This window comes from Delphinus delphis, chromosome 2, assembly GCF_949987515.2.
Source record: "Delphinus delphis chromosome 2, mDelDel1.2, whole genome shotgun sequence".
In the NCBI taxonomy this organism is placed as follows: Eukaryota; Metazoa; Chordata; class Mammalia; order Artiodactyla; family Delphinidae; genus Delphinus; species Delphinus delphis.
Genome location: NC_082684.1, coordinates 110,661,333 through 110,677,137, shown reverse-complemented (window position 1 = coordinate 110,677,137; position 15,805 = coordinate 110,661,333). Strand labels below are relative to the sequence as shown.

The window sequence follows — 15,805 nt, the reverse complement described above, 5'->3', positions numbered from 1 at the left end:
ATTGACTTGTGTATGTGGGCACATTTGTGCACGCTCTCTCTCACGCGCACGCACATACACACACACACACACCTGTGTGTGTGTGCTAGTGCTTTGTGATGGTGTTAGTTGCCCAGAAAATGGAAGCCACTGTGAGAACCATACAAGTTACTTTGGGGAAATATTAAAAAGCCAACAGAACCGAACAGCCCTATCCAGTGATTTGGGTTTGGGATTTTTTTTTTTCTTTCTGGTAAGTCTTCTGTTTTTAGCCTGATGGCAACAATATCATGATTTATGTTAGTTCTTATCTTAAAGGCACTCAGGGTACTACTTTGCCATGACTGTGCCTTATAAACTTGCCTATTATTTCCCTACCTAGAACACTCCAGTAAATTAGGCAGCACAAATGTAACTCTTGTGTCCTTCTGTAATTAAAGTTTGTGGTAATTCTCCTTTGGAATGAATCCCAGTGTAAAGAAGGCCAAGGAACTGCAGTTTGGGGTGCTCACAAAGATAGAAATACAAGATTGCTATTTCTTTGAGGTTTGCTAATATTATATATATATATATATTTTTTCTTTTTTTAAGCTTCATTACATCCAGTGTTTAAAACCCCTCTGATCTGGCAGCTGTTTCCTGAATGATTTTTGGATTCATTTAGTTTGTAGCCTCTTTCACCTCCTCCCACACCCCTGTCCACTCACTGCAACCACCATCTCTTTCAGAGGGAGTTCTTGTTCCTCTGGCTCCTTCCAGTGGCCTGTGTTTGAGATGACCCTGTGGGAAGCCTCCCTCCCCTGACTTTTGCTCAGTCTTGTGTCCAGTGCTTCCTCTAATTCCTACAGTACCTGAACCTTGCTTTTCCGGCAAAATTATTGTGGCTGAATTACTGCTTTATGTGTCTCTTTCTCCCTTGAAAAACTATGAACTCCAAGAGAGCAGAAATTGTCTTGTCTTCATATGCTCGGTATCTACTGTAGTATCCTACCCAAATGCTCAACCAATCTTTAGTTAAGTGAAGGAGGTGATAAGCAAGACAAACTTAGTGTTTGGCTTATTTGTAGCATTTTATGTTTTGTTTTTTAAAAGGATGCAATGTTTTTGGTTCAGCCCAGCAAACACTGAGCCCTTGCTGTACATCAGGCCCTTTGAAGAGATGTTGAGTGTACAAAGATCAACTAGATAGTCAAAGATGAACTACGTAGTCTCTTCCCTACCTTCACTGTAAATGGCTAAGCTTTCAGAAGGTATCTTCCTGCCTGGGATGATCTGTCCTGAGCCATGAGCAGCACTGGGCACAGCCATTTCTCCCCAGAGGCCTTCCTAGTATACCCCACAAGGCAGAGTTTGGGCACCCATCTCCTCCTCTGCACCTAGAGACGCTGGGTGTTTATGCTAATTATAGCACTTACCCGGTGGCATTCTGTCTATATGCATGTCTGTCTAGTCCTCTGGAGGGCAGGCAACAGGAAGTATTTATAATTCTAGTACCAGTTCATAGCAGAGACAAACTATATTAAATAGAGGCACTTCGTGCTTGTTTACCATGAATGGATGAATAACTTAAGGCCTTGCTAATGGGAACAGAACAGAAAGGAAGGTAAAGAACACATTAATATTGGGCTATTAAATATCATTCAACTATTTAACTTATCTACTTGATGGATGGACTAAAATAAAAATTTTATACTAGCAGTAAAAAATTATGAAATAACAAAGTAAAATAAACTAAAGGAAGTGTTTAAAGTAATAAAATATTTTCAAATATTTTAAGGCTCATTTACATATAACATTAATGTTTAGTATAATATTCATATTTTCAAAATAGCCCCAATACTAATGGTTAGCAGTCCTATTATATGTGATAGCAATAAGTCATTGGAAAATCCTTTAACTTTAATTAATTCAGTCCAGCTTTCTACCTGATTAGTACAGATCAACAATTATATTTTGCCTAGATCATATCATCCCCAAAGACTTTTTGTAGTTACTGAGGGTATTGTTAACAAGATGGTTAAAATAAAGAGAAATTTGAAATATTTTAGATGGTGGGAAATTAACTGCATCATGAATCTAGGAAATGATGTTTATTTTAGTTATGAGCTCTCTGGAATACTCAAAATGAGAAAATCTAAGTATTTTAAGTTTTTGGCTAAAGAGGGCTCAATTGTGGCTGCCATTAGCAAAGGGAAATATGGTAAGTCTCATAATCTTTCTTGATGGCATTTGAGTTTGAGTTCCTTTTGGGTCCAAAGTATCCTATTTCTGGGTTTGAGGCATGGGAATAGGTAGATGAATAGTATGTTGTGAAAAGACCCATTTAAGGCTGGAGAAAAATGAAACAGTTCTGTAGTTTGCTGCTTTTCTGTCTTTGGATCTCTCCCTTGTGTGTTCTGAGGATTGCTTAAAAATCATTCCTTTTAAAACTGCAAGTCCTTTAATCCTTGCCTCTTTTAGCATCACTGATCCTCTGTTCCCTGATTTCTCCTTTTATCTGGCTGGCCTTTCCCTGCTTGGTTTGTTTCTCCCTGCCCTCCCCTGAAGGAACCCGGGGTCTGGTCCTTGGCTCTCTTACCGTGGAGACTTCATTGATGGTCAGGGCTTCTTAGTGCAGGTTGACTCTCAGATCTGCCTCACCAGCCCAGACCTTTTCTGACAGCCTGTCCTGCTAACTACCTCTTGGATGTATAATATCTACAATTTCCCATCCTGTTGGTAGATGAAACTTGACATTTAGAGCTTATTATTCTCTTTCTCACAAATCATTCTCATACCCCCTCCCTTTTTTCCTTAGAGAGATACTCCCTTTTCTGTTAATGTTGCTTAATGTTTACTCTCTTCCTATCTTTGTTCAGCCCCCATTGTCAGTTATCATATTTCATCAAATTATTTTCAACCACATGCCTTTCTCACATTTATTTCTTTTTAGATCATCTTGGTACTATAGCAGTTTAAGCCCATTTTGCTTCCTCACACTATGTTTTTGTAATATTTTCCCCAGATGGTTTCCTTGCCTCTAGTCTCTTTTTCCTTCTTAGGACACCGCTGTGAGATAAACCTTTCTAGAACATTTGCTGCTTTTAGCATGTCACCCTCCACTCCTTGACCTCCAATTTTCTCCCAGTACATACCACACAAGGCTGTGTTTTTTTTCTTGCCTACACACAGGTTCAAGTATGAATCTTTTGGCTTGCCATTAATATGCTACGTAAACTGATCTCTGCTACCTTTGTTCGTTCATATAGTTATTGAAAAGCTTCCTGTTGCTACATAGGCATTGTGTGAAGTGCCCCAAAAGACACAGTTCTTGCTTTCCATAAGCCTCAGATGGTGATGAGAAGTATGTACGATGTAGTGGGCTGAGTGTACACTTAAATACACTCTGGCTCTGTCACACATCCTTGGGTCCAAGCAGCCAGTGTGCCTAGGTTTGAGTTTACCCCAAATGTAAGCGTGTCTCCTGCCTGCTCTCTCCTTCAGCACCTCCGGATACTTCTGTGTCCCTTGTTTTCGGCACCCTCTTCCTTCTTCCTACCTAATACGGGACGTGTCCACAGCCTCTCTTTCTCTTTTATGGCCTGGACCATTTTGAAGAATACAGTACCCCTGTTCTACCTATAGACCTTTTGGTGTCTGTCACTTGCTGGCTATTGAACATGTGTTTCTTCTACTGATAATTGCCTCTTTGCACATTTCTCCTTTCTGCCACTTAACTCTGTCTCCTGCACTTAACCTTAGTGTCAGAATTGTGGAAAGAATACAGACTTTGGAATCCTACTTGGGTTTGAATCCCAGCTTTAGCCCTTTCTAGCTTTGTTCTTAGACAAGACATTAAAAATCTTCTGGGTTACAGTTTTCTCATCTCCAAAGCAGGGGTAAAGATACTCACCCTGCAGTGTTTGCAAAGCAGCTGGTTCTGCCTCCAACCTGCAGAAAATGGTTGTAGTGAGCCTGTGTCCCTTTCTCCTGTCACCAGTCTCCTGTCGTGTTTATTGTTTATAGAATACTAATTTGTGATTAAAATGGTTGCTGCGTTGTATTAGTTATTTTTCCTCTATTGTTGGGTAAGAGACAGTTGTACAGGGGTGAGGACAGGCTCCATGCTCCCAGCCTGGGGTGGAGTGCCAACGGAACTTTATAAGCAAAGTTTGCTGTTGGTATAGAGCTTTGTCCACATCTGTGATGATAGAGCATAACATATCCCCAGTCCATAAGTCCTTTAAAGCCTTTTGAATTAAACATTTTTTTCCTTATCTTTATGTTCTTAAAACTTTATGTGTGGAAATAATTTCAAATTTATAAAAAGTGGTAAAAAACAGTACAAAGAATACCCAGATATTAGTTACTCAGGATTACACCTGTTAACATTTTACCCCATTTGATTTATCATTTGCACTCTCTAGCTAAAAACCTAGATACATCCACAGTGTTTCCTTTACTATCTGTCAGTAAGGTGCGTATATCCTGGCCTTTTATCCCTGAAGTGCTTCAGTCTGAATTTTCTAAGACTGGAGCTGCTCTCTTATAAATCACAGTAGGGTTAATTACTGGTTTTTAGTTGTCATGCCTCTTTTAGCCTTCTTTAATATGGGACATGTCCACAGCCTCTCTTTATCTTTTATGGCCTTGACCATTTTGAAGAACACAGTACCCCTCTCCTTTTTAATAGAACGTTTCTCATTTTTTATTTGTCTCGTGCTTCCTTGTGGTTAGATTGAGGTTTTGTGTTCCTGATCAGAGTAATGCATAGGTAATTTTATGTCCTTCTCAGGGTATCACATATGGAGGCACACAGTATTCATTTATCTCTACTGAGGATGTTTATTTTGATTATCTGGTCAAGGTTTTGGTAGATTTATTCCCTGAATAAATACTGCTTTTTTTCTTCCTTGTAACTTGTTAGAAGTCTGGGGGGAGACAATGTTTAAGACAGTATACATATCTTGTTAACTCATCAGAATTTCCCCCTAAGTTGAGCATTCATTGAAAATTTTTGCTGGAATCAATTTCTACCATTATGATTGCAAAATGATAGTTTTACTACTTCAGCACTTTTCCCACTTGGACTGTCAGGCTTCATCATTCCACCATACATAAGAGTTCTCTCTTTTCCTCTTTCTGTCTATTGTTAATATAGATTCATGACGTCCTTTTTTTATTGTTTATAATTCATTACTGTTCTTAATTGACAATTTGGTCTAAAATTGGTCCCAGATTTGGCCAGAGGAAGCTACGTCAATGTGCAGCATGGCAGCATGTCCCCATCCTTTTTTTTCTTTCTGTCAAAACAAGATGTTCCCTTATTTTCTGTCAATTTCCTTATTTTCTATCAAAACAAGATGTTTCAGTCTCATCTTGTACATACCCTGACCTAGACCTGGAAACAGCCATTTCTTTGAGCAGCCTTGGTTCGTTTTAGTGGAGAATGCTATCAGTGACCAAGATCTGAGCATTAGGTATGCTCATTGCTACTGGGTGTCCCTCTGTGGTGTGAGGCTTTAATGAAATTAAAAACTAGCTGCCCTGCATTTCCAGAGGATAGACTTTGCATTTCAGACAGTGGAAAAGCTATAGCTGACTGTCAATCTTTGGTTGCTTTAGGAAATGATTATGCAAAATGATATGTCAGTTGCCGGTACTCTTGTATTTAAAGGGGAGAATGAAGCTAATTGCATGGATGCATATAGTATCTGAATTATACAAGGACTCACTTTGGAGTTATTCTTTTGGTACTGTAATATTTACCACCTCATGGAAAGATAATACTTTGGAGTAATGCTCAGTATTTACTTAGTATTACTTACTTTCTTTGTTTCACTTTTCCCTTATGATTCTTGGGTATAAATCTTGTCATTTTGGCAAACTGGGAAATTGATTTGGGAAGACCTGTAAGCCTCCTTTAAGATTCTTGAATAAAAGCTAGTTATTGTTATAACTTCATCATTCTGGGATCCTGCAAGAATATCTGTACTAAATATTTATGTCTGCAAGATATAAAAATTAGCCTCAGAAATGTAACTTAATTTTGCACCTTTTAACTTTGAATATCTGATCATATAAATTATTTGAAAATTTTTTTCTTGGAAACTTCTTATTTTAAAATAATTTCAAATTTACAGAAAAGTTAGAAATCCCATATACCCTAAACCCAGATTCACCAACTGTTAACATTCTGCCTCATTTGCTTAATCATTATCTCTCATTTTTTACCCTGAATCATTTGAGAGTAACTTGTAGACGTGCTCCTTTACCCCAAATACTTCATTGTGTATTTCTTAAGAACAAGGATATTCTCTTACACAACCACAGCACAGCTACCAAAACCAGGAAAATTTTAACATTGGTACAGTGTTAAATGTGTAAACCTCATTCAAATCTGGACACTTGTCCATTAATGTCCTTAATAGCAATTTGTTTTTATTGTTCAGGATCCAGCCCAGGATCGTGTATCGCATTTAGTTGGAAAATCTTTTCAGTCTCCTTAATCTGGAATAGTACTTCAGTCTTTCTTTGTTTTTCATTAGTGACATTCTGGAAGAGCACAGGCCAGTTTTTTTGTGTGTGTTTGTTTTTTAATTTTTATAGAAGGCCTCTCAGTTTGGGTTTGTCTGATGTTTTCTTCTGACTAGGTTGAGGTTATGCATTTTTATTAGGAACACTAAGTGATGCTGTGTCCTCAGTGGGTGGGATCAGAAGACATGTGATGTTAGTACATTTCATTATTTGTGTTGTTAACTTTTTTGATCACTTGAGTCATATGGTATGTGCCAGGTTTCTATCTTTCCCTTTGTAATTTATAAGTGAGCAGATTATTTTTAAAAGTAAGTTTTTTCTTTTTAAAATAATCCATCTTTATTTTTAAAAATTGGAAAACCAAAGCACAAAGTAAATTAAAATTGGTCTCAATTACTACCTAGGAATAACTACTATTAAAGTTTTGGGGTCTCCTTTTCTTTCTTTTCTAATATGTGTTTTGAGCACCTGCTACTTATTATTCTAGACAAAGGGAATATCTCAGTGAGTAAAACGTGTTCTCATGGGGCTTACATTCTGGTAAATAATAATAGCTATCATTTATTTTTTTTTATTGAGATATAATTAACATATAACATTGTATGAGTTTGAGGTATACAACATAATGATTTGATATATTGCAAAATGATTACCACAGTAAGTTTAGTTAACATCCATCACATATAGTTACAGATTTTTTTCTTGTGATGAGAACAATTAATATTTATTCTCTTAGCAACTTTCACATGAACAATACAGTATTGTTAACTAGTTAACTGTAGTCATCATGCTGTACAGTACATTATAACTATCATTTATTGAACATTTATTATGTGCCAGTGCACTGCTGTAGGTGCTTTGCTTTTATCAATCATTTAATTCTTAAAACAACCTTATGAGGTAGGTGTGATTGTTGCTCTCTTATGGCAGAGAATTTAGTATACCCCATGTTAAACAGCTGCAAAGTGATGTGCCATACTGTGATTCAGGCACAGACCATCCTCTTAACTACTGTGGTGTGGTAACAAGTTATAAGCCAAGTCTGAAAGTTAGAAAACAAATTAAGGTGGTGATTCTGTTCAACTCTTGGGAACAGAGCTATGGCAGCATTGTTGTCTATACCTGAGATGCTTTGTACTTGCCTAGGGTTTTCTCTTACTCCTCCACTCTTACTCCGTGTAAGCAGTGAGCTCTCTTGATTGGGCCTCCCTAAGGAAATTCTCTTACTTTCCCCCTCTTCCCTTCTACTGACCTGTTCTCAATGATGTGACAGTTAAAAAGAAAAAACCAAACCAAACCCTGATTTGTAGCATTTGCCAATTTCAGTGGTGTAAATATACCCATAATCGTTGACTTCAAGATATCAATGCTACATCACTGAACACAGAATTGGCAAGAGGTGTGTTGGGAAAAGATGTGCAGTAGCACATCATTATAACAGATACAACAGATGTAAACCTCAAGAGCGTAGATAATAGTAAGATGTGGCAAAAGATTAAAATGTGATGTTTCGAGTATTTATTACATCTCTTTTTAATTTATTTAATTGTAAGCTTATATCATTTACTTTTTTTTTTTTTTTTTTTTTGCGGTACGCGGGCCTCTCACTGTTGTGGCCTCTCCCGTTGCGGAGCACAGGCTTCGGACGCGCAGGCTTAGCGGCCGTGGCTCACGGGCCCAGCCGCTCCGCGGCATGTGGGATCTTCCCGGACCAGGGCACGAACCCGTGTCCCCTGCATCGGCAGGCAGACTCTCAACCACTGCGCCACCAGGGAAGCCCTTATTTACTTTCTAATAATGGCCGTGTTTAACACCTGGCTTGTAGAAATCCTGAAAATATGATGTGCTCTCGCAAGCCTGTACAGGCCCGCTCCAGCATGCCACTGCAGTTATCTTGCTGCTGACTTCCCACCTTCAGGAGCCTCATGACTGACACTGTCTTGCTATCTAAGAGATCAGTGCTATCCCTTCTTTTATCATTCCTCCCACAAAACTCCCTATCTCATTCCTCTAATCTCCACCTAACATCTTCCCTGTTTCCAAGGCCTTGTTTGCCCCACACTGTAAGTCACTCTCTCCCATCCCTCAGATGCTTTTCTCTTCCCGATTTCATTTTTTTTCCCCAAATCAAGTTACTGTCCCCAGTTAAAGGAAGGCCCCAGACACAACTAATATCTTGGGGCATGGAGAGTCTCTCAGCAAGATGGTAGGTCTAATGTAGAGAGAGAATCCTTGATCTAGAAAAGGAAGATCTATTCTTAGATTTCCAGGTTAGAAATCTTAGTGGAAATAATATATATTTTTTTACTTATTAATAAGTACATAAAGGTGATTTCAGTACTATTAATACAGTCCCCAAGATAGGGACTTATATACAAGTCCAAAAGTGTAATTCTAAATAGTGTCTGAAGTCAGTGATAATTCTGTTGTACCGACTGTGCTATTCCTGTGTTAGGGTGCTTTGGAGCTTTCGAGTTCAGCAGTCCTAGTAAGTTACAGCTTATTTGTAGTTCTTTCTGACTTCTTACAACAGATTGGAACCCCTACTGTATACAGGACGCTACACAGAGTACTGGGGAAAAATAAGAAAGAGACAGGACTATAGGAAATACTTTGAATTTGGTCTTCAGAATCAACCTGCTGGAGCATTTCTGTTACTAGACTTGATCCCAAGTTTGACTTCATGATTTTTGGTTTTTATTATTTAGTGAAACACTACCTGCTGCTCCTTTCTGCTGCTGGCCATTAAGTTGTGGCCACAGGGAGCCATGGTTCTCTGATAGGCTTTATTACTGCTAAAGTGGAAAGGAAAAAAATGTTTTAAGTAATGGGAATTCTCTCCCCTATTTAATGTTAAAATGGCCTGGCTTTCTCTAAATTGGATTTTCCATAATACATCATTAAGGTTTACACAGTACTAAACCTCAGTGCTTTAAAATCTTTTGTTTATGGTTACCACATGAATTATATAATGTTTATGATTGGGAGAATGGTAATTAGGACTGTATTTCATAGAATAAATTTAATTTAGCCAGTGACCTCAATTTTTAAAAATGTATAAAATTGCTAGAAGAATATTTCCAAATAAAGGACGAAGATGTCTTAACTTCTAAATAGTTGCAGAGTCACGGGCAGAGTTACTGGCACAAGATTTATGTCTGATTCCGTGGGCTTAAGGGAGGGGTGGATAAAGAAGAGTAGCGATTCCAGATGGTCAGGAAACACAAATTGTTGGAAAAGCGCCCCTCCCATCCTCATAGATTAAGAATATTATCCCAGGCTGAGTGGTGAATATGCTTCAAGAATTCTCACATATTAACTGTAAGAAGAGAAGGTATTATCTCCATTTATATAGTCAAGGAACCTGAGACTTAGAGGATTTAAGTAAAGTCTTTGTAGATGGAATTTAAACCCAGATTTGTCTGGAGCCCAAGCTCTTTGCACTCTACCACTTCCAGGCCAGCTCTGTTAGAGGCTCTCCATGTTTGATGGAGAATGGGTGGACTTGGCAGTGATTCTGTGGGATGTAGAGTTTAGAGAGTTATTGCTGCAAATGGAACACAGAGGTTAAGGGGCATTCTGAGTATAAGGATGTAACTGTTTAATATACTTCCTCCATCCTCTCTGCCTTATTTTTAGATTTTCCTGGAATTTTTACAGAGCTTTTTTAGGGAGCTGTTTTACATTCTTTAAAAATTTTTTTTCCAAGTGAATGTACCATTATCTTGTTGGTTTACTTATTTGTCTAACCATCTCCACTAAAATGTAAGCTTAAAGAGGACAGAGGTCTTATTTTCAGATTGTTTTGTATTCTCAATGCCTAGAATACTTCCTGGCACATAGGGGCTTAATCAGTGTTTATATTTGTATAAACTCACTAGAATGGGCACAGTTTAGATGATACATTTGATTTCCCCTTAAATTAGATGTTTTCTAAAGATAAGCTCCCAAGAGGAACCTTACTAATGCAAACTTGCTTTCTCTTCCCTTTTCCTAGGGCGATTGTGTTGTTACTGTACTGCTCTCTGAAGAGGACAAAGTTGAGGATGATGTAGTGTTTTACTTGGTATTTTCGGGTTCCACCCTCCATCACTGTACAAGTACTCGGAAGGTCAGTTCTGATACGCTGGAGACCATTGCTCCTGGTAAGTATTTGAGTGGAATCTTTACTAGCCTTTATTTATTCTGTGTTCTGGTATAGAGTAATCAGGGTGATAGAACTATTGTTAGATCTTTGTTTTAAATACACTTTAAAGTATTTTATTTCTTGCTTGTTGCACAAAAATCTGAGCCTAACTAGAAATAATTGAAATAAAATGGTGTCATAAATTGAAAGACAGTAATTAAGATCAGCAAAAATATTAATTTATTGGAATGTGGAAGAAAACTAAAACACATTTGAAAGATAAAAGTTCATGTGGTTACTATGGTGTGACTGCATATTTGATTCTGAATATCACTGTGGCAAAAGCAAAGGTAAAATACAATTAGTAACACATTCCTCAGTATCCCTGAGGGAAAGACTAAAAGCCTTCTGTAAAAGCCAAAGCTTCCCCAAATTAACAGATTATAGTTCATGGTGAAATGAATACTTAATCACTATTGCATTTATCCATTTAACAGAATTAAAAGGAAAATGTTTACTTTAAAAAATTCTTTATAAAGTCATTAAGTCATTGCTGTTTCCACCAGAAGCGGCTGATAACTTTGACTGTCTTTTGACTGACCCCAGGTATCTGAAGGTGTATTGATTCGTGTTTGGAAATGAGCTTCTTCTTTCTTTAATTGACCTTGCTTCAAAGTTAATAATTGGTTAATTTTCATCAGAATACAAAAGAGGGCACATTTAGGGGGAACCCCTAAAAATGTTGACAGTTGACAGTTGAACCATTTGCCTTTAGAGAATAAAATGGATTTAGTTCTTATTGAAACATTTCCTGTAGCCAGTGATTTTATGTAACTCTGATTCCACTTTGTTGAAATAGATGGTGTAAAAAAAGTATTAGTTTATCAAGCACTTTCAGTATCTGGTCTTGCTGGTATTAGATCAGATTGTCAGTTTTTGGTTGCTGCTGCGCTATTTTCCATACATTATCTTCATGTCTGATGCCTACCAGATCCTGGAAGTTAAACCGCATTCAAGAACTGAGATTATGACAGTTGAAAGCTGTATTTATCCTCCTACTTGACAAAAGTGATTTTGAAAATACAGGATTTAAAGATTCTTGGCAATTTCTATGTATATTCCCCCCAAACTTTTAGGGATAGGAAATTTAGCTAGGAGTTCAGCATAGGTACTGACGTTTTCCCTAAAGAGTATTAAGTATCCTTCTTTGTAACTTAAAGCTCTAGTCTTGTTTCCTGTGAAGTATATCATGTCAGAGAGGCTGATCTGGAACTTGACGTCTGCTCCAGCAGGTGCCATCCAGTGTCACCACTGCTAAACATTTCTTATGTGTGGGTGACTGTGAGAAACAGACCCTCAGCTAGGTAGAATCAGTCAGTCCCTGACTGGGCTCTTATTAGGAAGGGAATGGAGGTAATTTTTATAGACTTATTCTTTTCCTGATTTAGAGGTGCTTTAACAGTTTAAGTTTGTGTATGTGTATGTGTGTGTATGTGTTTGTGTGGGCGTATATATAGAGAGAGAGAGCGAGAAAGCGTGCAAGTAGACAAGAGAATGTTCGAGGAAGGCCGGCTATTACAAGGACATAGCCCTGTGCCCTCACTGCCATCCTCAGTCACAGGTACCAGCAGAGTCCAGCCTCCTGGTGGAGAGGGATGTGCCTGGTGGCTCGTATACCTTCAATGACGAGGTACTTAAATTAGTGTGGACTGCAAGCAGTTACTCTCCTTGGGTTCACAGACCCACGGTACTTGGATGACAGCCAAGAGCTCTGGGTTTGTACCACATCCTTGTACACTGTCCCCAGCCTACTGTTTTGGAACTTTAGTTCCCATTTCTTCTCTTGCCTTTGGTCTAACACTTCTTCAGTCTGTTTCAGGCCCCCCTCTTTTCCAGCCCCACCCATCTCTGGGTGTCCTTTGGTACTGACTGACTCTGAGTGCCCTAGACCTGTTGACTCCAGCCAACCAGAATGGGCATTGTATTCTGCTCTTTCCCTCTGATTTGATCTGAATCCTCAGTAATCATTCCTGACCCATTTGCTTGGGGCCTGGAATCACAGTACCTGGTTTCTCCTAATTTTTCACTAATCAGCTCTCCTCCCCTCAAATTATGATCTTAACTATTTACCATATTCTTACAACTTGTCCCCTTTGCCCCCAATTGGCCTGAATGTTCTGCTACTCACCTGAATTCAGTCAGCCTGCTTCCTGAGGCCCCTAATCACAAGAGAGGTGACAAAGGATTAGAGTCCCTAAAAGGCCCTCTTGTTCAAGCAGGCTGAACAAAGAGTAAGGCAGCATGTGAGACTGTGATACGTGCACGGGTCCCAGTGAGCCTCCCTCCTTGGTGAAGTAGAACCTCTGTTAACTGTTGAAACAAAGGAGATTCCTGAGTGGATCTTGCTGCTCTGGTCGTCACACGTGTCATTTTTCTGTTCACTTGTCTTCTTCAGCTGCTGTCCAGATTGGCCCAGTAATTGTTGTGGAGGGGTGGGTAGAGATAGGGAGACTTTCGGGGGTTAAGTTAGTTTTGAATTGCTTGTTTATATCATGGAGTTAATAGTTTCATCTAGAATTAAACTGCCTTAAATCTGCTTTGGGAGATTTCTTTGGCTTGTTCTGTACTTTCCTTGAGGTCTTTACTCAGATATCACCTTCTCAGTGAGGCCTTTCCTGTCCACCTTGTAAAAATATACAACTGCCTCCTCTCCACGCTCCCTGTTCCCCTTCCCTGCTTTACTTTTCTCCACTGCACTTATCAACTTTGGACACATTATATATATTATTTATTTTCTACTTGCCTCTACTGCAGTGTCAGCTTCCCGAGGGCAAGGATTTGTGTCTGTTATGTTCACCGGTATATGCTAAGAAGGCTTTTTCTGTGAATTCCTACCACTTGATGGGACTGAGTTTCTATCGTGTTGAAACTCATCCTGGTTCTCAGAAGCACCCTTCTAGAAAGGTTGTGCATATGTACGTGCATGTGTACACACACACACACACACACACACACACACACACACTCTTTCTTTTGAAAACCAAGTCTGGCTTCTTGAGTTGAATTCTTGGCCTGGGTCAGGGGTCTGTGTTCTCTTTCCAGAGCCACCTCTGATGATTTCAGTGCATCAGTTAGCCATATTGATAGCCTCAAATTTCCTGTCTGTGGAGGGCAGTGTCAGATTAGTCAAGATTCTTTGTGGAAAGTCTGTATTGCTTTGTGCATCCCAGTTACTGGGTAAACGTGCACGGTCTGTTTGCAGCAGCTGCGACCGGGAGGGATGTACCTGCGCCCTTTCTGCTCCTGTGTGGGGCTAGCTCCTCAGGTCCTAGCCATTTTGCCGACAATGGGCAGAAAAAGGGCTTTGTGTCTTGATCTTGCTTTGAATGTCATGCTTCATCCAGATTGCTGGCTCAGATTTTTCTTTGAGTTCTTTCTCTGCGTTGTTCACTGTCAGTGTTTTGTACTATTTTAGTTTTCACTAAAACCAGATGATTGATTGACCTTCACAGACAGCTACTCCTTGATGTTAGTCTGTAACCTTTTATAATTTGGGGGGGTAGGGAGATGAGACATTTCTTAATAGTCTCCTGGAAAAAAACCTCTTTGACTTCAGATACCGAGATTACAGTCTATTTTTTTCCTTTTTTCACATTTTCTCACTCTTTTGCTTGTTTTCTGATGAGAAGCTTACAATGAATTGTGTATGTATGTTTAGTTATAAAGAAATTGTGAAGTGATCTTCTCTTACCTTAACACTACAGAAAGGCTGTAGACGTGATACAATCCTCCTTCTTTAAAAATGAAATTATGTTAAGAGTAGTAGCATCTTAGGGGACAGTTAGTGGGAGCCTTTGGAGGCTTTATCTGCCTTTAAATTGTTTGAATGTTTTAAAAGTGCACATGTTATTTTTAACATATTGAATATAGTAATTTTTAATAAAAACATATTGAAGACTTTGGAAATAATGTCCTCTCTTTTGAAAATAAACTATCTTTGTGCTAATGAACACTAAACAAAGACAAACAAGCGTTATAATAAAATACCACATTCAAAATACCTATGAATTGGCTGGTTTAAGAATATAATTTGCTGTGAAATACATCCTGAAATGAAAATATATCTCTACAGACAAAAGGTGTTGGCGTTTGTAATAAATGAAAGTAAAATATCTCCATTCTTTTCTCTTCATATAAAACAAATCCAACCCCAAATCCCATTTTAACAAAACAGTGATTTTCCTTGAGGGATGAAGCCAACATGTTTTCTTTAAAAGACTATAGGACTGGTAAGTAATATAAAGAAATCAGAGTATCCTTGGAAGGTAATTCTTGGGAGATGCGAGGTACTGTCATGGATTCATTTTTATTACTTAAATGTGAATTTCGACCAAGCAGACAGTAATTGCAGAATGGAAAATGAGACAGGATGTTTAGTGGATGCTCATACTACTTTTGTGAAAGGCTTTGGTGCAGAATCTATCATAAAATGAAATCTTTTTTTTCCAGCATGTCTGTTACTTACTTTTAGACTTCACAGCAAGGGATCTTGTTTGACAGGAAAACTGCAAGCATTCACTGACCCAGAATTAGACTCTGCTGTTTCGTATCTTTCTTTTCTTTCTCACTTAATCAAAGGGAAGGTACTATATAAAGTAGATTTGTTATTAAAAAGAAAGGAAAAAGTACATTTACCATGATCAGAAGTCTTTTGTGGCTTAATTAAAAACCAGTGCTTACAGCCCCAGGTCTCAACAAGTAGTCCTGCAGTTAAGTTGTGTGTCTCTCAGTTCTTGTGAACCAAGACTCTGTTTCTATCAGTGGACGTCCAGAGGTTGCCAAATTGAATAACACATTTGAAAAGAAGTTCTAGGCTTTTAACTGGCACAATCAGAGAATCCTGGTGCCCTCTCTCTCTGCCAAAGTAATGAGTTATCCTAAATTACTATCCTAAAATACTCCTACTACAAGGCTGTCTCTAGACAGACATGATTTTATATCTTAAAAGGCTTAAATTACTGTCCCAGTGCTAGTCAGTATATATAGTGGCTATCCTGGAAAAACAAACTGAGGACTAGTTGAAGGGAAGTGTATCTGCTGTCTGCTGTCCTGTTGTAATTGATGCCTGTGTGGATACTTCATCACCTTGGAACTATGAACACAGCACTAGAATGGAGCACACAT

General features: G+C 38.5%; 1 protein-coding gene across 9 annotated transcripts in view; it reads left to right on the top strand.

Moving 5' to 3' along the window:
- Positions 1-15,805, top strand: part of AKAP13 (A-kinase anchoring protein 13) — a 337,951-nt gene that overhangs the window by 120,449 nt on the left and 201,697 nt on the right. For all 9 annotated transcript variants that reach the window (XM_060005469.1, XM_060005473.1, XM_060005472.1 and 6 more), the window contains one exon: positions 10,493-10,640. In XM_060005469.1, coding sequence (XP_059861452.1) covers positions 10,493-10,640 — 148 coding nt within the window. The remainder of the gene's footprint in view (positions 1-10,492; positions 10,641-15,805) is intronic.